The 22,904-nt window shown below is 35.9% G+C and overlaps 3 protein-coding genes across 4 annotated transcripts; 2 read left to right on the top strand and 1 right to left on the bottom strand.

Moving 5' to 3' along the window:
- Positions 1-1,932: 1,932 nt before the first annotated feature.
- tusc2a (tumor suppressor 2, mitochondrial calcium regulator a) lies at positions 1,933-6,524 on the bottom strand. 2 transcript variants are annotated; one of them, XM_081381078.1, is made up of 5 exons: positions 6,423-6,524; positions 6,252-6,285; positions 4,891-5,102; positions 3,642-3,762; positions 1,940-2,657 (listed from the first exon to the last, which is right to left on the bottom strand). In XM_081381078.1, the coding sequence occupies exons 3-5, from the start codon at positions 5,037-5,039 to the stop codon at positions 2,592-2,594; spliced, it is 336 nt and encodes a 111-aa protein (XP_081237204.1). In that variant the 5' UTR covers positions 5,040-5,102; positions 6,252-6,285; positions 6,423-6,524; the 3' UTR covers positions 1,940-2,591. The 2 variants fall into 2 exon arrangements, with proteins under 2 accessions (XP_081237205.1, XP_081237204.1); XM_081381079.1 differs by lacking the exon at positions 6,252-6,285 and having other exon boundaries at positions 1,933-2,657; positions 6,423-6,509.
- Positions 6,525-8,036: 1,512 nt separating this feature from the next.
- Positions 8,037-12,525, top strand: hmga1b (high mobility group AT-hook 1b). The gene is made up of 4 exons (XM_081380051.1): positions 8,037-8,132; positions 8,326-8,403; positions 8,926-8,973; positions 10,685-12,525. The coding sequence occupies exons 1-4, from the start codon at positions 8,040-8,042 to the stop codon at positions 10,745-10,747; spliced, it is 282 nt and encodes a 93-aa protein (XP_081236177.1). The 5' UTR covers positions 8,037-8,039; the 3' UTR covers positions 10,748-12,525.
- A 953-nt stretch (positions 12,526-13,478) lies between these two features.
- nudt3b (nudix (nucleoside diphosphate linked moiety X)-type motif 3b) lies at positions 13,479-22,179 on the top strand. The gene is made up of 5 exons (XM_081381077.1): positions 13,479-13,837; positions 14,959-15,069; positions 17,604-17,648; positions 17,763-17,847; positions 19,100-22,179. The coding sequence occupies exons 1-5, from the start codon at positions 13,739-13,741 to the stop codon at positions 19,294-19,296; spliced, it is 537 nt and encodes a 178-aa protein (XP_081237203.1). The 5' UTR covers positions 13,479-13,738; the 3' UTR covers positions 19,297-22,179.
- The last annotated feature ends 725 nt before the right edge of the window (positions 22,180-22,904 follow it).

Below are 22,904 nucleotides of genomic sequence, written 5' to 3'. Positions count from 1 at the left end.
TTCACATGATGGATATGAAATCAGAGCGTCATTGGGCTTCTTTCAAGTGGTTCCTCTCCGAGAATGAGATCCTGTTCCGCTGATGTTCTGCTGACTCATGTGTGTCCTCTGTCAGTGCATGTGCGCTCATGAAAGAGAGAGGGACACTTCCTTCCTCGGCCCCGTTCCTTTCCTCCCCGTTCTTGGGGTTTTACATCACTGTTTCTTCCAACTAGGCAGCGCCAGGAAGCTTTAACAATATGAGAGGAACTGGACGCACACACACCCATCAAGCCCGTCTCCCAAAAATGGCAAACTCACATCCTTGAGCGTCAGGAGAGCCCAGAGGCAGCAGTTCCCCTGTATTATCTCCATCTCTACTCCTATAAGAGCAAACCTTCAGGTCAAAGGTCAACCAGCAGCTTTATCAGAGGCCAATGATAAAACACTTTTGAGGTTGAAAAGGTAAGGTCTTCATATAACGAGCGAACACCGGGGAATAGCTCTATAGGCTACATATTCCAAGCATTATGAGGGTGAGTCGATGATGGAATGTTCATTTTTGTGTGATTTGACTGTTTAACAGTATCTTCACACACACACACACACGCCCCTGCGGGCCTCTGTAACCTTCACATGTCTCATCACGCATTCACTCTTACACCCTCCAGCAGTGTGTTCTCTGTTATCGGTGTGAGTGATTGTGCGCAGACATGGCATCCTGTCGCAGCTTCCTGTATTTCATTCACATGGGTGGGACGAACATTCCCAATGAAGTCATTTACATCGGGACAGGCATCTGTTTGTAATGAACGTGCCTTTGCGGGGCCTGGCCGGCTCTGATAATGTTTCTATCGTATGTCGATAGAGCACAAGCTGCTGAACGGGAGTGAGAGCCTCCCTCCGGTGAACTTCAAAGAGGCGAGGAAACATTACAAACAGCTTAACCTCTGACCTTTCACATTCACCACACCCTAATCCCCAGTGCCAGGCATACTGAACACTGCCAAAATAAAGTCAACGCCCGTTACAATTCACAACCCGAGGAAAAAGTGTCCAAAATAAATAGGAAAGCATGATATTATAATTTATTAGAAAAATATTTTTTAAATCTCTTTCGAGATTAACGATAACATTGTGTTGCACCAAAAGTGACATTCCAGTAATTATTACAAGAAATTAATGATAATTATTTTCTTCTTATGGCCAATAACCACTAAATTATACTATTAAATAAATGATTGCTAAATAATAACTTATATAATAAATGATATTTTAATAAATATGTAATATATTTAAAAATTCTTTACACATAAATTAAAAAACAAACTGCTAAATCCTAAATCTCAACAGGCTTATTATTGTTAACTACAACTAAAACCATTTAAAAAAAAACTTTTTCTTTACTTGAAATAAAATAAATATTATCCAAAATAAAATGAAATATAAAAATAAACTTCAGCTAGTTGCCAAAACAATATGTCTCAATTTCATTTAGTTTAAGTTCTTAATTTACGGACTAATTTAAATAAAACTAAATCAACTAAACCTAAAACATAATAAAAATATACATATTTATAAAAAATAATAATAATAAAAAACATCTGAATAGCTAAAACTTTAACTAAAATTAAAATGTAAAATATAAAATTTAAATCGATTCTAATTCAAAATATTATCAAAAATCATAGTATATCAATTATGCTCAAACAACACTGCATTACTGTCACAACATTATAATGTACAGTATGATTTTTTAAAATATTTTTTAGAGAAGTTAAATTATATTATTACATTAAAAACAAACTATTAACAAAGATTAACTAAGTGACTGAATGAATGATGGAAAAGGTCATGTAAATGTAAAAATGTAGAAATTAGCGACAATTAAATACTCAATATCAGCACAGATTCCCTCAAAATAATTAAAATATAAACACACAAAAAAATAGTAAATCTTAATGTTAAAGTCAACATTTAATATGTATTCTCAGTCTCCAATTTAGAAAGGATGACGTCTTCACTGAATATTTTGTTTCACTTAAAGATTGCAAAACATTATGGATGTAAAACTAACGATGCCTGGCATTTCATGTTATTATAAACATTTACATCGAGTTACATGAATAAGTACGGCCATGTAATCTGCTAAAACATTTTATTCAAGTATATCAACTCATAATTTACTGTACATTAAATGATTACAAGTGCAGCCCAACAAACAGAGACAGACTTTGATACAACAGAATATTATAATAATATACAATAAAACGATAAACACGCACTGCAATTGGTCGACATTAACAAACACATGATTTATGTACAATCCCTGCATAGCTTTAGGTTCCTTACTTACACACTCTCATTGCACATGCATTCCCTACTGTACATCACAGAAGACAGGACGACGTACGCCTGCTGTCTATACACCAGAATGCAAATCAGAAAATATGATTCAACTTTTTGGTCAAAGCCAGATGAAGGGCAAACGCCCTCCCTGTCGTAACAGCGAGCCACGGGGCGTCCTTACAGAGGAACAGCAAAGGTGGAAGGAAGTGGAGGGGGATTGTGGCGCTCCTACAGCCGTGTCACTTCCTGAAGAGTCTGTTTGCTTATATTTCACACAGGATGACAGGGAAGTCCACGTGGATTCGGGGGTGATCCAAGTTAACGATTCCCTGGAAGCATGAAATGCAAAAATATGGTTAAAAAATGCTTTTAGTACTAAATTAAGAGCTAATTAAGGTAAACAAAATATTTAAGAATAAATAAATAAATTCTTAGATGTTTAAATGGAAGACCTGGAACAAACAAACACAAACAAATAAATAAATGCCTTGTAGTCAATGACTTTTAGCTTTGAGGCTAAAATATATAATATATTTTTCATTTACATTTTGTCCAAATGAGGAGTTCAATAAGTGATTCGTCTTAAGGAAGCAATAACATAAGCTAGAAATACAAAGGTTCAAACCTAGTCTAGAATAGTGCAAGCAAGAACAGGGAGGGATGTAAATGTCATGTAATGTCAATTAAAGTCATATAAATAAGTTGCTTCTCACGTAGTGATCTTTAAAACAGGGCTCGTACAGATACTGTAAAAAGAAATTCCAGGAGTTTTCAAGCACTGCAATAAGAGATCACACTTATAAAACAATATCTTTAGGATTTTTTAAAAACAAATTACAGATGTATGGTATCCAAAATACAACTTACAACGCATTTAATAATATATATTAAATACAAAGTTTATAATGGCTATTATTGCTCAATAAATAATATTTTATATTATAATGTTGCCGTACTTCATATCCTGAAACAGTCTGATGGGGGTTTATCAGACGGGCTGTAGTGTTAAATTAGCTTGAAAAGATTGTATTTGTGTTTTTCGAAAAAAAATTATTTCATATATATTGTATTTAAATAATTAAAGCACTTTTCAAGTACCTCTTCGTAAATTTGTCTGTTTTCAAGGGTTTTCCAGGACTTCAATTTCAAAAAGTCAAATTCAAGCACTTCAAGCACTTTGTACGAACCCTGTTAAAATGAATTTTTTATATCATTTATAATTATTCTTCATAAATGTCACTTGATTTCTTGAGTTGATCCTGTAAATTTGCACTGAACATGTCCATGTATCCGAGCGGATCGGTACAGCTCACCTGAGGTACGAGGTTTTTCTGGATTCTTTTCAGCTTGGCTTTCTTTCTGCCATTCTTGGTCACCACAGTCTCCTCATAAAACTCATGAGCCAGATCGCCATCTTCATCAAAATACAAGGAACTGCAATCACAAAGAATATCACAAAAACACTTCCGAGTCACATTTCACACACAAAAAATATATATATTTTTATTTTCTTTGCACAAAAACACATCCAAGTCTCACACACATAAAATATTGTCTTTTTTTTTTGCACAAAATGTGAAGTATTAAAATTAAATATTTGTTTATTTATTTAGGATTGATGGATTGTGACAATTGAGAACACTTTCGCCAAAACTACAGAAAAATTAAAGTGCCCCTATTTTGGTATATTAAAGGTTCCTAATGTTGTTTTGGAGTCTCCTACAACAGGTTTACATGCATCCAAGGTCAAAAACACGTAAATTTTCTCATAATATCCATTGCGGCATCACCTCTTTTCTCAGTGTCTGAAACCGTTCGATAAAGGAAGCCTGAAATAGGACATGTTCTTGCAATGAGAATCACCCAGTTACTGACTTCACATGGCTCAAACCACTAACAACTGACTCTAAACTAAATGGCTCTCAGGCTCTGTTTACACCTGATATTAAGAAGCGTTTTGGTCGATCGGATCACAAGTGGACGACGCTAAATACAGGTGTAAACGGGTCTAAAACTGTTTTGAGCTTGTCCACTTTCCACCACTTCCAGTCAAAAACACATTCAACCTGATTAATTCATAGCGTAAACACTCATGTGATCGAATGTGTTCAAACATTATGAGAAGTGCGCCAGCCAGACGGGATTTAAACTTTGTCGGCTGAAGACTCAAGTTTGGTTTGAAGACAAAAAAACGTACCATCACAAAGTTCTCTCTCCATTCGTGATTTCTAACACACACTCACAGCGTTCGGCTGGTCTTGCGTCTGTCAGAGCAGAAACTAAAGCTGATGCTCTCTGTGTGTTTCTCCGTCGTCTCCAGTCGAGTTCATATGTAAATTGCACATGTTTTGTCCATCAGATCGAAAGATCTGAAAAAACACCCGGCCATAAACCCCCCACTCGAAGAAATCAGGACAGAAGTGTTTGAAAGTGGACAAAAGAGACGGATTAAAACACCAGGTGTAAACGGGAATGTGTCTCCCTCGTCTACTTGTGATCCGATCGACCGGAACGCATCTTAACACCAGGAGTAAACAGGGCCTCAGAACTCACAGGTTTTACCTTTTCCTTGTGAAGACAAATGGAGTGGCATTCTTGAAGCCTCTCAGACGCGCTAAGCACTGTTCAGTGACCTCACCGGGAGGTTCTCCTCCAGCTCCTGAGCTGCTAAAAGGCCAGACTCCTTTAGTTTTGGACCCGCTGCCTCCCATTTTTATTGATGATGCATTATTCTAGAGGAGGTGGACCGATCAGCAGACCATGTCAGTTCAGTCCTGAAAAACAGAGAGCATGTTACAGACTTTAAATGTTAAAGTCATACGGCAATGAATCTGGGCATGTGTGGCTTGCGGTGCGGCTTCAAAGCACGACTGTGGCTGAACTAGCTCTCTGAACTGTGGAAACTGTGGCGAGCTCTTTTTATAGTCTGTAATACCTGCAGGCAAGGTCCAAAATAAACACTCGCCAAGCACTAAATGGGACTAAAAACTGGCTTTAGGGGTTGCTAACTTTTATAGGAATTGCAACATCCCACCTGATCACTCTTGTTCTGGCTTTTGCATAAATAAACAAATACATAATAATATTTCATTGGGTCATTCCGTGTCAACTCCACCAGAGGTCCCCAGCATACATTTTTCATTTTGTTAATGTTTTTTTTCTGAAGAAAGACTAACATAAATAGTGATGAAAGCCAAAATATTAAATGCCATCGATGAATATTTACTGAGTAATCCACTATTCTGTGTAAAATGAGAATTTCCACCTAAAATTTAAAGCCAAATTACAGGGATGAGAAAATGAGTTAAGAAAGTCATATAATGCAACAACATTGCTTAAAACAACAGGATTTACTAACAGACCTACCTATCTATGCATAATAATATAATTATAATGCTGCCATCTTTCTAAAGTCATATTTGCCCATCTGTGATTTGCCTCCAAATCTCAGGTGGAAATTGTCATTTTGACGCCCCTCCACAAAATAGTGTATTACTCAGTAAATATTTATCTATGGCATTTGATATTTAGCTTTTCATCAATATTAATGCTTGTCTGTATATAAGCATGTTAGTGTACATTATTTTTTTATTTTTTTAATATTGTGCATTATGCAGATATTTTACATAAGACAACATTCTGTACATTTCACAAAATGTAATGTACACTAGCGTTAAAAACAGCTTGCCAAATTAATAACTAACTCCTCAAAAGTTGTTATGATACAAGCATTCTCTAATTTAAACACCCAGATCTTCTGGTTTAAAGCTGTAATCCCAGTTAGTTAGTTAGCATGCTAGCTGCTCATTCTTGAAGTGCGACACAATAAACAACCTTTTGCACACACAACTAACCAATATTAAATATATATGCAAATGCAATACAAATGAACGTTTGTTTTCTCAAAAATGTTATTGACTCACCCTAATAAGGCCGAATGTTAAAGGGTTGTTTGCGCTGTAAACAAGACATAAGCCATTCACAGCGATTCAACACACTAGAAACGCGACTATCACGCATTTCAGTTCATCGGTTCGCTCTGTTTTCATACCAGAAAACATTCAAACAAATGACAATGTGTAATGCATACATACAGATAATGTACATCTCATTCTTCTAGTCTGCTGTCTCCAAGCGCAATGACGCAGATTGGCAACGTCACATTTACGCGCCTGGTTTCTGAGAGGAACCAACATTTTCTGTAAGGACCTGCAACTCTCACATTTATTTTGTAACCGTAACTATTCTAAAGACTTTTGAAAGTGGATATCTATGATGATTTTCGATATATTTAGCAAATTCTATCTATCATCTAGTTTATTATTTTTAAATTGCAATTTTTAATCTACCTGTATAATTAGGCTATATTATATTATTTAAAGAAGCTTGACGGCTTAGGCTATTTATTTAGTTTAATTTAGTTTAGTTTGAATTTCTGTTTTATTATTTTATTTTAATGTGTGTGTGTGTGTGTGTGTGTGTGTGTGTGTGTGTGTGTGTGTGTGTGTGTGTGTGTGTGTGTGTGTGTGTGTGTTAAAAGTAAAAGTAATTGCATTTATTATTATTTTTATTATACCTTATGCCTATATACACACACATCCATAATAATAATAATAGAAATGATTATGAAGTTTTATGAATGCATACATACATACATATCCATCCATTCATACATCCATCAATCTATACTCATACATAAATCCATACATTCATCCATCCATCCATCCATCCATATAATGCCTATGTATTATTTGTGCATTTAATTTGAAGCTATTTTATATTATATTATTTAAAGAAGCTTGAAGATATATTTTGGCTAATGCATATATAAGTTCATTTGTACTTGGCGCCAGTACTTTGTCCCAGCAACATATGGCCCGTGAGATCCGCCTCTCTTCCCATCAACCTGCGGCTCATCCTGCTTTTCCATTGGCCTTTTATTCCAGTGACAGCCTGCTATTCCTGAACTCGCTTTAATCGCATCTATTCCGTGCGTGTATCCCTCGATACGATCAGAAGCGACAGAGTTAATTCCTCAGTTTTCCACCCGTTATACGTCTATTTGCCTTGAGATTAGACTGTGGTTTATTGGGAGACGGTCGGTTGCGCTCTAATTCAATCATCAGATCGGCATCGTGCGGGAGGTGGGGCCACCCAACAGAACAGCGCGCGCATCACACCATTATTTTCCTGTAAGTGCATGTAAGTCAATGTTTCGTTCTGTCTTAAATGGTTGCTCGAGGGTTGTAATGCTCATTTGCACGTCGGTCTCCAAGTGCAGCGCGCGCTATATGGCTTCCATATAGATTTGTCGTTGCATAACCTGAGCGCCTCGCCTGTGCATCAACACAAAGTGATCCAAGGGTTTTAGACATGAATGCAATCATTAAACTTTATGAGAGTGGTGGTGCATAGATTTTTTTTTAGATTTGGGGTGTCAATGCTGAATGCGTAACAATGATCACAGTTGTTCCTTTTAAACTTAAATCATTGCTTCAGTTAGTGTATTTAACCTGGGTACTTAGTAAGTCATTTTAATGGAGGACGTTTGAATCATGTTTATAATCAGCTAATGCATTCAATGCAACTAATAAACCTCTTTTTAAGCCATATTAATAGGTCATCAGCAGCATTAGGCTCAAATTGAATCTCCGTGGATATAGGATCAGCTGTTGAATTCATTTCATTTGTATTTTAAACAGCCTAGAAACATGAGCGATTCAGAGAAACAAACTGTCTCCGTCAAAGACAAGGATGGAGTGGAGAAAAGGGGACGAGGAAGACCAAGGAAGCATCCAAATAAAGTAATACTACATTATTAATAATCAATTAATTTCGATCAGTATTAAACCAGAGTGAAAAGAAAATAATAGTGCCTCCATTATGTTTATAATACCTCATGTTTTAATAATGCATCCTCAGTTTCAGTAACATTACAGTCTGTTGTATTAAGGGAGCTTCCTAATAAACTTTTTTTTTTTTTTTTTTTTTTTGCAGGAATTAAGTGGGTCACCAACTACAAAAAGACCAAGAGGACGGCCAAAAGGCAGCAAAAACAAAGGCCCATCCAAGAGCGTAACTATGATTACTACTCACACTATAGAGTCTCTTTGTGTAATTATGGCATAACTGTTTGAGATGTAAATACAGACACTATTTTTCTCATTATTGCTGGTAATAAAACACAGCTGTCTCCTGTTTGCAAACACACAGAGATATATGCATTATTAATTCTGAATAGAGTATGCAGGTTTTTCATTGACGGCTCATCCGCCGAGTCCGGCCAAATGCAGGTGACCCGCTGTTAGCCACTTACTGTAGCCCTGAGCAATGCATTGTCAGCTCCCTCCTCAAGAGTCCTCAATGAACTCAATGCCCCCTCCATCTGTTGTCATGTGCAGAAACCAGCTCCCTCTACTGGTGCACTACTGATGCATTGCTATTGGCCTGTGAAAATGCATTGGAATAAATAAATAAATAAAAGCACCCTTTTTTTTAATCCACTGATTTAGCCTGGAAGGGACGATTGCTTATAACTAAATTACATATTTTTTGACACTTGAATAATTGTTATTAATTTAATTTTCTGTTCAATAGAAATCATCGGCTTCTGTCACCAAACCGAGGGGAAAGCCTAAGAAAGAGGTACATCTTAAAATAATGGTTTACTAAAAAATTGTAATTCTCAAATGATTTACTCATTTCTTTCTTCCGTGGAACATTAATGTAGAGATTTTAAAGTGAAGTCGGCATGAAGCAGAAGTTGCGATAGTCTTTTTTTCCCCTATTGTGACGGATATCCTTTGAAACTGCTTCATGTCGGGGCTTGATTTTGTCCATGAGGATTTGATTGGATGTTTGTGGTTTGCTATTGGTGGATCTCATGTGAGTGACAGGTTGCCCCGCCCATTCGCTGGTGTAACAGAGGCCAGCTAGTGCGAGTAAACCTCACTCCCCTGGCCTCAAGACTGCGGTCTTTAGCGCCCTTGTTAGTAGGGCTGGGTATTGACACAAATTTCACAATTCGATTCGATTTCGATTCACAAACTTACAATTCGATTCGATTTCGATTCGATTCAGTATTGATTATTTTGGATATCAGGTATAATACATGGCAAATTTTCTCAAGGAAAACATCATGCTGTAAACTATGGGAGTCAGTTGTAGTCTACTACTAGGCTTCATTAGCCTACTATAATATTGAAGGTAAAAATGAACTGAATGAAATGAAATTACACTTTTATTTATTTTTATAATAATAAAGTTATATGAAATATAAACATTTAAATGGTGGCTGTCATAAAAACCAGCCAGATTTATTCAAAACATGCATTCAAAATTGAAGAACATTAAAAATTATAATGAATATGTAATATGGTGCATATATTTAGCAAAATGCTCCTCTCTAGAGTTAATTTTTCTAGCTGACTAATGTGTTTATGGTCACTGGATATGGTTTTTCTGAGGTAAATGTGACGTTACATGTTTACAAGCTGATTTACTGACGTCTTTCCACGGTTGAAACACTGATTGAGCGATTCCATGTCACATGATATGGATTTCGATAAGCTGTACTCTATCTTTTAACACACTTTCAGATGCTCATTAATGTTTATTTCGCGCGGTAACTGGTATTATTAAGGCGGAAGAGAAGATCATGTGCTTCTCTTGAGCGGAGCCAGAGCAATCTCACACCACAGCGACAAAACGGTATTTATGTTTTTGAATTTCGTAAGAAAATGGACGTAATTTGAAATCTGAGACTTTGTTTCATATCAATAGTAACAAAGCACAAAGATTATTGCGATTTATTGGATGGGATGCGCGCTACAATGTTCCATTCATTCATCAACTGAAAACAGGATGACTAATCGATTCTTGGGATTTAAGAATCAATATCGGTTCGTAAAAATGAGAATCGATTAAAATCGAGAAATTTATATTTTTTACCCAGCCCTACTTGTTAGCACGCCTGCCTCCTATGCCGGAGACGCCGGTTTGAGTCCTGCTCGGAGCGGGGCGAGTAGAACTGGAGGGGTTACATTGGTGCCGTGACCCGGAGGGGTTACACCAGTAAACACGTGCATTTTTGCAACATCAAAATTCTGCACGACATCCATGGAGGAAAGAAAATCACGAGAATAAATTAGTCGTTTTATTTCTGGGTGAACTGCCTCTTTAAATTTTGAACCTTGCACAGCAGTGACACCATCCTGCAAGATTTTAAAGGTCAAACTATCTTGCTAAACCTATTAAATATGGGAGTTCACTGCAAATGTCAAATATAACATGCAGCAAAAGAGAAGCTTTGCTTTCATGCATTTCATCCCCAAATATTTGACTCCATTCCGAACAGGAAAAGGAAAAACCTCAGGACTCATCTGAGGACGCTGAAGAAGATGAAGAGGAGGAGCAGTAACAATGTAATCGTGGGCACTACCTCATACTCAACCAAACAAACAAGCCGTCTGGTCTCAAACCTGGAATGTCATTCACGTCTTTCTACAACCACAGAAGGAGATGTAATATTCTGCTTTAATACATAATGGGGTTCATGTCATTAGATCAAATATACTGTAGAATCCAGAGTCACACTGCATACAAATATGTCATGTGTTTCCAACTATTTTTAATATAATCTATATATCTATTGGACTGAGGTGCTTTTCTACGTATGCTTTGTTTGTAGGTTTGTTTAGTAATGTTTGTGTCCAAGTTGTAAACTAGATTTAGATCGAGCTATAATTTAACTGTGCTTGATAGTCCTCATAGAATACATTCATGATTGCACATCGCTTTAGCTTATAATGTGATGTTTTCCACTAGAATCCCCAGGGTTCAGCATTGAAGATAATAACAAAGTTTATATTTAGATGTATATTTCTGCATTTGCCACTATAGAAGTGTATGGAAGCATTGGTCAGTTTTGAAGCCATCCCTGACACAGACCTTGCGGGTACAAATCACACTTTGAAACTGATTCTTTGTTGGTGAATTGTGCTAAATGACATTCCAGCTAAAAAGATTTGTTTTATGGAACTACATGATGACATTTATTGTACTAATCCCTTATTTGGCACTTTGAGTTTCTTAAATGTGACCCTGGATCACAAAACCAGCCACATGTCGCACGGGTATATTTGTGGTAATAGCCATTGTATGGGTCAGGATATTAAGTAAAGATCATGATCCATGAAGATATTTTGTACATTTCCTACCATAAATATATAAAACGTTTATTTTTGTGAGTGAATGCAGCACAATCGCCAACATAAATGGACAACTTTAAAGGCGAATTTCTCAAAGATTAGAGTTTTTGCTCAGATTCCAGATTTTCAAATAGTTGTACTAAGCCTAATATTGTCCTATCCTAACAATTTAATCAGCTTTCAGATTATGTATAAATCTCAATTTCACAAAAATTGACCATTGTGACTGGTTTTGTGGTCCATTTGTGGTCACAAATGGTTAAAAAGGGATTTCTGGATAAAACCTTAATGGTAAGGAAAGAAATTACACATCAAGCTAAATGATTCCCTAAAGCACTTGCTTATAGAAGTGGTTCTCAGGTGGGTTTGATTCAGGACGCCATCAAGTGGTAACTCTAAAAAGTAAATAAAAATGTCCTTTAAAATCGAACATTGAAATGTATTAATATTGCCAACAATATGTAAAATACACAACCCACTTTTTTTTTTTTACAGCATTATTCCTTAAAGAACTGTTTGCATTACAGGGATCAGCTCAAGGTTTTCCACACCCAAGTGCTTTTGGAATTCTTCATTATTTTAATCATCTGGCTGTTGTACATGACAGATCATAACAGTGACAATAAGCTATGGTTCTCAAGGATTCAAACGTACTACTACTTTTCAGGGCACTAAAAATGAAATGACACACTCCCTTGGTATCTTGAGTGAGATCCATAAATTGAGCAGAAGTGCAATCTAAATCATGGCCCATATTAATCCTCCTTTAACACTTTAGGGTTGTATTTTATGCATTCAAGTCCTCATAACTTCAGAATTCTGAAATATTCACCTCAGGTAATACGGTGTCATGGATAGACCGCAAAAGCCCAAGACAATGTCAATCTCAAAATATCCTCTATTCTGCAATGATCGTCTGTGTAGCAGTTAATGGCCTGTGTAGGCATACTTTGTGTGTGACGTTTTATTAATAAAATATTAGAGTTCTAAAATGTGTATTAGATTTATAGATAGTTAATTTGTATGTATAGTGTGTGTTGATATTGATAAAAAATACTTTTTCAAATTGTTTATGCATTTACATATTTTACAATAATAATTATTACTGTTATAATATATTTATATTTGTTATTATATATTAAACATGTTTCAAATATTATTTGCACAAAACATATAATATCAGAGTAGTCTGGAAGGCGTTATGTTGCTATAATAATTTTAAGAAATATGTTTCCACTTCAATTTAAATACTAAAAAGTGCAGAGGTAAAATGTATATATTTTGGGAGATATCTAATTTTATCAGTTTTTTATTATTTAAGCTATTAGATGGATTTATATCTTATAATTATTTATTATTGTTTATGATGCTTTATATTCACTTCAATTTAAATACTAAATAAAGTGCAGAGGTAATGATTATACTTTTGGAGATATGCCACAGATATTTGTAGCATATGATAGATCTATATTTCATAATTATTTGTCATGGTTCATGTTGTTTAGTTGTATACTTATTGGTTACGATGATTTTTTTAAAGATTTTAATTGTGATGGAAGTTATACATAGTTGTATGTATTGATTGGACGACGATTGACACGTTTTATGTAGGCTATACAGCACGACAAAGTTACAGTATATTTTTATTTAATACTGATTTATTCATTGATTTGATTTAATTTATTCAATCAAATTAATAATATTACAACAATTTTACTTTACATAATTGTTTAAACTAACAATAACAATAATACAATAATAAAAATAAACGGAATACAGTATATTCTGGAAAAATATTGTATTTTTTAATTATCTACTGTTTATATCAAATTAATCATATTATATCACCTATTGTTAAAGTTAATGTCATCATAATAACAAATAATAAAACAATTTATAATTAATAACAATAATATTAACGTGTACAATGAACAGATTACTATGCGCAATTTCATTTCCGCAGACCTTATTCTCTAAACACAAGAACGCGGCTTTTATCCGTAGGCGCTGTGGAGCTTGCGCACATTCCGTAACGGTTTCGATAATGGCGTCTGTCTCCGAGATGCGCTCAGCTTTGGAAAAATGAAGCGTAGAAGAGTCTATTTCCAGTGATTTACGCGGGGTTTCCATTTCGCGGACTTTACCTCTCTATCCGCGCGGCAGGATCAGGTTCCGATCTCAGTCACAACGCCCAGCCCGAGATGATGAAGCTTAAGTCGAACCAAACGCGCACCTATGATGGAGACGGGTACAAGAAGCGGGCCGCTTGCCTGTGCTTCAGGAGCGAGGCCGAGCAGGAGGTGAGTACCAGTGCCGGTACCGGTGCCGGTGAAACGAACGGGCCGCCGGGAGGGAGAGCGCGCGCATCGCGTCTCTCAACGCGTCAGCTGGTTCATCTCAACCGCTTTAGCGGCGTGCTATCCGCGGTTAGCGTGGGACTAGTTAGCGGAGTTGGCCTAACGTTAACGACTCGACTAGCCATAATCAACGAAGCGCGCGACTCGGTGACAGCTTGATTGATTCATTGACATTCATCTGATTGGATCTCAGTTGAGATTTGTCATAGTATGTGAAAGACTTTCTTGCCGTAAAGTAACGTTACTGTGGTGGTAACGTTACCATGGTACAGTGGTGGCCATACTATGGTAACCGTGTCCAAAAAACATGATAATACTATCATTTTTCCCTTGAACACCACTAACAACAAAGTATATTCGATGGTATATCCAATGGTAAAAGTATTTTGGTACTGATATTTCAAATGTCACATGAATATGGCACTCCCAATGGTTTCCCATGATCTCACAGTAACGTTACTTCCAAGAATACCATGGCACATATCCAACATAGTACCATGGTAATTAATGTGTATCATCTAATACCATGAGTGCCACTACAGCAGTTTATAAACCAAATCACTTTATCCATTGTTTTAAAGCATAATAGTTAAAATTGGTAAAATGAGAATTTACCGTTGTGATGAAAAACATTTGTACTATACTGTTTAACCCCAGAAAACATGCGGTCGAATTTGATCCCAAATTCCATGAATTTCATCCTACACCAAAACAAAGCAGGATTTAGAAGGACAAAAACTGTTTTCTCACGTCAGACATTTTTATAAATTGTTCATAGGATCATTTTGGTAAACTGTTGTAGCCTACATTCACATTTAGGATCATTCCACACACACCAAATTGCTGAAATTACTCCTATTGTATTAAACATTTACTCAAAAAATGTGTTAAAATGCCAGGAGATGTTATACTGACTCAAGGGGAAGCATGGCTTCTGTTAATGAGCCCTAGCCAATGGTGATTATTTCACAATGACCTTTATTATTAGTTGTCCGGTATATTGTTCGGTCACTGACTTTCAGCCGGTCTGATAAACTGAACTCTTGTAACGCGTGTCCACACAGGTGTTATTGGTGAGCAGCAGCAGACACCCAGACAAATGGATCGTACCTGGAGGAGGAATGGAGCCCGAGGAAGAGCCCAACGTCGCCGCTGCCCGAGAAGTCTGCGAAGAGGTTTGACTTTGATTCATGTACTTCTCTAGGATTATTATGCATCACTTTCATTATTTATCATGCTCAACATTCTATTAAAGGGATAGTTCACCCAAAAAATAAAAATTCTGTCATTAATTACTCACCCTCAAACCCGTAAGACTTTCGTTCATCTTCTTCGGAACAAAAAGATCTTCGTCTGTGTCCCGAAAGTCGGTTTTAAATGACATGAGGGTGAGTAATTACTGACAGAACTTTAATTTAATTTAATTTTGGTGAACTATCCCCTTAAAGGAAGTAGGTTGTTAAAGTTTCATACATTTTTTGTAGGAGATCTCGTTAATTTGTCGTGATTTTACAGTACTAGTGCTTCATAGGTTTTTATGGCTAATGTGTATAAAACATACACAATGTCTGACTTAAATGCACACTCATTTACTCAAAATGGAGTAACATTTTTAGCTCTAAATCTCAGTGGAGTGACCAATAGGCCTAATAATTTGAATATGGACAAATACCAGGTCATTACATTGCCTGACTGATGTATTGTTGAGACTGCCAGCGAAAATCTGAGGTTTTGCACATTCAAAATGTGTAAAAAAAAAAAAAAATCCGATTCAAACCACATATGGATGTTTTGATATCCTATTCCAATCAGGTATTTACTGACACATCTCAGTCCTGACGCTCTTGCTGCTCTAATCTGATTTCAAACTATCTTTTGTGTCACTCAAACGTTGTTGTGTAAGCGGCCCCTAAGCTAATAACTAATGATCGTTGCGACAGAAGTGAATCAATCAAAACTAACTTTAGCTGGACAATAACTTTATTCTAGAGCTACTATAAAGCCAAAACAATCTCTGTTACTTTAATTTCCTATTATCACTGTAAAGCTGCTTTGAAACAACCTACATTGTTAAAATCGCTTTATAAATGAAGGTGACTTGACTCGACTCGTGATACATACTGATAACATCAAAACTGGTGACGGAAATGCCGGATTGTCTAAAGATTTCTGCGATTGGGGAACTTGACAGGCCGCTTCTTTGAAGAGCGAGATGATTAATGCACCAGCATTTTCCCTGCATCCGTTTTAAAGCCTCGTCACATACACGTGTACATCTACGTCATTAACCATGCAGATTGATTGGTTATGTCTGGACACAAATCTTATTGGATCACTTGCGATTAATAGTGCCTGATTTGAGAAAAAACTGATTTGCCTGCAGTCTGAACATTGCTTTAGTCTATCATTACTATCAACAACTGTATTAACTCTGATGTTCTGGCGTATATTTTTGACTTGATCCATTGTGCAAACATGGAAACTCTAGGTTTTCGCTCTCCTGCTATGGGGTTTCTCATTAAGAGAAGTGATAATGTTCCATCAGCTGAGATCTGCCATCTGTAGGACGGCGAACATGCTGCTCATTCTGCCGGGACGATCGCCTTACAGTTTTAAAGGGCATTACACTCAGATTAAGAGCTGCTCTTCACACTTCGACTGCCAGACAGGAGCCAAGAGTGACCGTGGACTATAAATATATATGTAGAATATATAATGGATATATACCATGACGCAAAGCCAGCTGTGTTCTGTGGGATTGTCCTGAAGTCTGTGACCACATGACAAATGAAACGTTATAATGTTAAATTAGAATAGAATATTTCAGATTCTGCATTTCTAGGTGACCAATCAAATGCAAGTAAATCAGTGTTATTAGTCATGTGACTTTGTTCAGATTATATCATTTGTTATAATAAAACAATACACTATCTTTCAGAAGTTTGGGGTCAGTAAGATTTGTTTATTTTTGAGAGATACTTTTTACTTGGAAAGGATGCATTAAATTAATCAAAAGTGACAGTAAAGACATTTATAATGTCACGAAAGATTTATAGGATGCTGTTCTTTTGAAAATATGGTTGTTTTCAACATTGATAATAATCAGAAATGATCATGTGACACTGAAGACTGTAGTAATGATGCTGAAAATTCAGCTTTGCATCACAGAAATAAATTAAATCTTAAGTTATATTCAAATAGAAAACGGTTATTTTAAATTGTAATAATATTTCACATTATTAAATTTTTTTCAGTATTTATTTTTAATCAAATTAGTGCAGATTTGGTGAGCATAAGAGACTTCTCTCAAAAAAAATGTGACAAATCTTACAGATCCCAAACTTTTTAACGGTAGTGTGTATAAATTTTTTTTTTTAAATGCAAAAAGCTATAGCATTTTCACTAGTGGTCTTATACTTTTGGACCACCGCTGTATAATCAGTCCTAAATTTAGACCATGTTTGGCGACAATCAACTACTCAAGTTGAGGTCAACCGCCATGTTGTGTACATGACATTTGGCCTAAAGAGAGTCGTGATGGATCGCTGTCACGCCGGACGGGTGTAGACTGTCAATGCCTTCATGTTCCTGCTCACTGGATCAAAACAAACTCTGTCTCCGAAAACATATCAGCTATCAAATCCCACATCGGGACCACATTATGACTGTCTCTTTAAAACAAACCATTCATTCATTCATTGTTTTATAGGCTGGTGTCAAGGGCACTCTAGGAAGACTAGTAGGAATATTTGAGGTAAGTACAACTATTATGAGAAAGCATGGTTTTCTATAAAAGCTGATTATTGTTAAGCGTTTAAAATGTCATGCTGGTTGTCTTAACTGTTTTAACTTTTTGTTTTATACTCAGAATCGAGATAGGAAACACAGAACGTATGTCTACGTTCTCATTGTAACCGAAGTTCTGGAAGATTGGGAGGATTCAGTAAACATTGGTTAGTACTTCCGAATAATACACTATCCTTAAAAAGTTTGGGTTTGGTAAGATTTTTTTAAATATAACCAAATATACAGTAAAAACATCAATGTTGTGAAATATAATTATAATTTAAAATAACTGTTTTCTGTTTTAATATATTTTGAAATGTAATTTATTCCTGTGATGCAAATCTGTATTTTCAGCATCATTACACCAGTCTTCAGAGTCACATGATCCTTCAGAAATCATTCTTATATGATGATTTGCTGCTCAAGAAACAATGTTGAAAACAGTGACAATTTGGAAACTGAAACATTTTTTTCAGGATTCTTGAAAATTTAAAAGAACAGCATTTAGTTGAAATAGAAATATTTTATCATTATATAATTATAAAACATTATAAATGTCTTTACTATCACTTTTGAGCAATTTAATGCATCCTTGCAGGATAAAAGTATAAATTTCCTTTAAAAAATCTTTTGAACGGTAGCTTACATCTAGAGTCTGAGCCTCAGCGACTCTTACATGCATATTATTTGCCGGTTAAAGGTCAGTAATCTAGTGAAATAATCAGCCTGAGTAAACTAAAAAATGCATGTTCTGTTCCTGTTATTCTTCTGTGAAAATACTGGAGATGTTTGCATTCGTTTCTCATAGCATCCACAATATTATTTATATATATGAAGAGTTCAGATGCAAAAGCCTCTAAGTGCCATCTGAAATTTTCTTCTAGAATGATCATTTTTATCAAGCTCATATATTTAAGTCAGTAATTTCACTTAAATGACAATTATTAGGTAATTTTCATTCCCATTGAATTGAAATTACTGAACTTAAATATACGAGCTTGATAAAAATGATAATTTTAGAAGAAAATTTCAGATGGCACTTAGAGGCTTTTGCATCTGAACTCTTCACATACACATATATATTATATTATTTATATTATATATATAATATATATACATAAATACACACACACACACACACACATATATATATATATTCACAAAATTCAGTGTATATAATGAATTAATTGCGTACATGACACATATATCAGATTAACACAGACATGTGGCAACGTTTAGGCAACGTTTACATGATCAGAATAATACCCAATTCTAATTAATATCATTGTGATGCTTACATGTGTGTAAAACATTAAAAGGTCCTGAAATCCAAAGTTTGTGATTGGCGCACATACAGTTGCATTGCAATCACTCCGTTTGGCTCATAACAACTGCTTGTCTTTTGTTTTGTTTTGACAGGGAGAAAAAGGGAATGGTTCAAAATTGACGATGCCATAGAAGTATTGCAGTGTCACAAACCAGTGCAGGCCACTTACTTCACGGCTCTGCAGGAAGGCTGTCTGAACAGTAACGGGACGCCCCTGGTGGCCACGATAGGAGGAGACCTGTCGCCCACCTACAGCATTAATCAGAGCTCCGTCTCTGATGTCAGATAACTAATGCAAAACACAGACACTCCGGATGCTTCCACCACTCTTGCTCTTACTTTCATTATTCTGTTCTTATTTGGATTCTTTTTCTTTAAAAAAAAAAAAAAAGACACAAAAAACAACGGTTTGCCAAGGCTTTTCGAGCGCCAAGAAGGTGGCAAAGGCATCAAGTGTTGGTTGAATATTCGACACGGTGTTTTGTAAATGTAACACTTTTGCTTTTCCCTGTTTAGTTCTCCTTTCATGCGGACTGTTGCATGAAACCCACGTCCCTTTAGCGCCCTCTGTGCGGCCCGAGTGTGCGATTAAACGAATGCAAGAACTACTTTTTACTGTTGTGATGTAAAAATATACACATGGTGCGTGAGCATGTGGCTTTCAGTATTTTTACACATTGGATTTCCTCTGCGTGCGTGCGTGTGTGTGTGTGAACAAGCTTTTCGTTAGTTCTATTAGTGCGAGGAGAAGCGTTTAGTCGTCTGAATGGTGGAACTGTGAGAACTTGATAGTTTTGCATGAACACTGGTATTTATTTGTCTCATGATGCGATGAATGTTTAACCTGTACTTCGTGTTAAATTGTTGCTCTTAACTTAACCATTTCTTTTGTCTTGCCATCTTGTAAATAACTTATGGGCCTCCAAAAAAACACATTTAATTTATTCTAGTACCTGATTAGACTGGAGAGTAATTCTACATGCGCACTTTTTTTAATTTAGGATATTTTTTCCAACCAGCTGATGTTTGAAGGACTTTGAATTTAACATTGTAAAATGTTCAATGAATCCCGTGTGTGGTTTTGTGCCGATGGCAGCACCAATTAATTGCGACTGACTTTTTTTCAATTCTGTTCGGTGCCGCTATTGATGCAGAAACGAAACACTTCCCCTTTAAGCAAACTGTGATTTAATGGTGGTATGATTTGGCAGGTTGTCGTTGTGCTGTCATGGTTATCTGTAGCACTTTTTAAAGTCAGCATGGAAACAAAATTGACTCTTTTTAACACTCTTGCCTGGTTTCATCAGTGCACCATATTGTGCCGGCGCAATTCGACTGCAAACCCATTCTGGTATGAAACACACTTTTCATGGTCCAGTTACTCCAATCACAGATTTTATTTATTTTCCTCACCATATGGAAGTAAAATGGGTTGTGCACACCATGTTGACTTCAAGAAGTGGATAGAATGGGGGCAGTACAATCGAGTGGCTTGGAAATCCTCCCTCTACACAAGAAGATGCACTTCAATTTCCAATGCAATCTTTTTGGGGGAAGAACGCTACCTGGCAATTTTCAAAATCTTTATGAACCACATGAAATCAAAATGGATTCTTTTTACTTTTTTAATGTGCTTCATGAATTGTTGAGCATGATTAATTTCAGTTCATGTTGTTCCAAGGGGAAAAAAATGCCATCAAGAATGAGCAATTAAGCCATTTCTTTTCTTATGGAATATGCATCACATTAAGGAAGTAAAATGGTTTAGCTATTAGCAGATTTGTTAAAACCGCAACGGCTCTCAAATGACACCTAAAGAGCTATTTGAAAGAAGATGTTTATCATTTTTTTAGTTTAATGCGATGTGCATGTACAAAACTATCTCTAGTCTGCACTCGCGGCATATTTCACTTCATGTTCTGGAGGGCACTTGATCTTCAGTAGACCCCTGAAATTGTTTCATTGTCCATTAGTAGATTTGGCCATTAATATTATAGTGACAAGGTCTGTTTTCTGGCCTTTATCGTGGGTTTTGAGGTTTCTGGTTGTTTTGACCTCTTTTAGAAGTGACCACATCTACAACTCATCAACCGCTTAACATTGAGAAAACATGTTTTAGTGTATAAAAACATTTCTTCTGAAATGTCGGAGATGCGTGAAGCCGCTCTTTAAAGTGCTTGGAAAGCAGCGGTTGGCAAAATACTGTGAATCTTGAGCCACTGTAGTTAGAAAGATGTGTTGATGTCTTTTTATTGCTCTTGTACAGATCTTAAAAGGCAAAACGTCAAATTCGAGTGCTTGTCGTTGCGATGTATAGATATGGTACAAGTTAGATTGGGAGTTTTATTTCCTCGAGACTGAACTGCATCGTTTTGCTCCTTTAGGAGTTTTAAGTGCATTTATGATGCAAGTTCCTTGTAAAGTACATTTCTGATTCAAGATCTTTGTATCGTTTGTCTGAATGCAAAGTGAGTAATGAACCCAAGATTTAACAAGTGAATGAACACCTTTTCCTCAGTGATTTACGTTTACATGCCTTTGATTGATTAATATCCATCAACACTAATGTCATCAGTTTTGCAGCTGATGTCAAGTCTCTTTCACTTTTAGTGTAGCATGTAATACTTAATCTGGACTGTTTTTTGATTGATACATGTGATGACGGCCATACTATGTACCCCTCAACGGCACAACAGCATATATAAGAACAACTCTTAAGTGGGCATTGACATGGTTCAAACCATCTTTATGTAGCCAACAACAGTGCTGTGACTGACCTTCTCTGAGCGCTCTCATACTACAGAACAGGGATGTGAGATCTTAACTGCTGACCATCTGAAATACCCATATCTTTCACCAAAATCTCACAGAAAGCACCTTAAATTTGCCCTGCTCGTGACTCTGAATGTAAACGTTGGTAGATTGCATTTTATTTGGCCACGCAAATAAAGAGTTCACCCTGGCGTATGTAAAGTATTTGGTCCAAATGGGATGTTGTAATTGTGACTGAAATCTCCCAACGCTCCAAAAAGAGAAGCTGTGACCGGTTTTAGTTCCACAGCCACACCCTTCATTTCAATATTTTGCTTTTTCGTTTTGGGATTGTGAAATCAACCAGTATGAGAATGTAATATAAATGTGCCAACTAATAAACACCAGTATTTCACCTCAATGTTTCCGTGAGTTTGTCCCCTCAAAAGCCAAATTTGTAATGATTTGGCATGCAGCATATTCCTGATTTATGAAACATATTGAAAGGTCAAGGTTTAGTGGCAATATTTGTGGTGCAGAATATACAGTTGTCAACATTTGAAGTGGATCAAAAGAAGTTCAAAGTTGTCCTAAGACAAGAACAGGTATTGTTAAAAATTCATGTATAACTGATGAAAGGTTTTGATCCACTTCAAATGTTGACTATTGTATAATGATCAGAATATATATAACTATATACACAAAAACGTGTACAACTCTGCACATATACATGATGCATAATATAATGATCAGAATGTATATACACACACCTGTGTACAACTCTGCATGCATGCATGCATATATATATATATATATATATATATATAAATAAAACTATATATAACATGTATATAACATATGAAGAGTTGCCATCTGAAATTTTCTTCTAGAATGATAATTTTATCAAGCTCGTATATTTAAGTTCAGTAATTTCACTTTAATGTCAATGAAAATTACCAATTAATTGTCATTTAAGTGAAATTACTGAACTTAAATATACAAGCTTGATAAAAATCATCCTAGAAGAAAAATTCAGATGGCACTTAGAGGCTTTTGCATCTGAACTCTTAATACATATTACACACACACGTGTTTGCACATTTAAAATGAACCAGTTCTTTAAATTTAAACCATCAGATACATTGC

This window comes from Scardinius erythrophthalmus, assembly GCF_964197995.2.
Source record: "Scardinius erythrophthalmus genome assembly, chromosome: 12".
Lineage (NCBI taxonomy): Eukaryota > Metazoa > Chordata > Actinopteri > Cypriniformes > Leuciscidae > Scardinius > Scardinius erythrophthalmus.
The sequence above is the reverse complement of the archived record's forward strand: the minus strand, read 5'-3'. Positions and strand labels throughout refer to the sequence as shown.

Bases quoted from the DNA above. Each gene is read 5' to 3' on its own strand.
- nudt3b (XM_081381077.1), top strand. From the start codon at position 13,739: ATGATGAAGCTTAAGTCGAACCAAACGCGCACCTATGATGGAGACGGG. The intron at 13,838-14,958 runs GTGAGTACCAGT...GTGTCCACACAG, and splicing joins GGAGCGAGGCCGAGCAGGAG to GTGTTATTGGTGAGCAGCAG. The intron at 17,649-17,762 runs GTAAGTACAACT...TTTTATACTCAG, and splicing joins GACTAGTAGGAATATTTGAG to AATCGAGATAGGAAACACAG.
- tusc2a (XM_081381078.1), bottom strand. From the start codon at position 5,039: ATGGGAGGCAGCGGGTCCAAAACTAAAGGAGTCTGGCCTTTTAGCAGC. The intron at 3,763-4,890 runs GTAAAACCTGTG...TTGTGATTGCAG, and splicing joins TTTGTCTTCACAAGGAAAAG to TTCCTTGTATTTTGATGAAG. The intron at 2,658-3,641 runs GTGAGCTGTACC...TCATGCTTCCAG, and splicing joins AGAAAAACCTCGTACCTCAG to GGAATCGTTAACTTGGATCA.
- hmga1b (XM_081380051.1), top strand. From the start codon at position 8,040: ATGAGCGATTCAGAGAAACAAACTGTCTCCGTCAAAGACAAGGATGGA. The intron at 8,404-8,925 runs GTAACTATGATT...TCTGTTCAATAG, and splicing joins ACAAAGGCCCATCCAAGAGC to AAATCATCGGCTTCTGTCAC. The intron at 8,974-10,684 runs GTACATCTTAAA...CATTCCGAACAG, and splicing joins GGGGAAAGCCTAAGAAAGAG to GAAAAGGAAAAACCTCAGGA.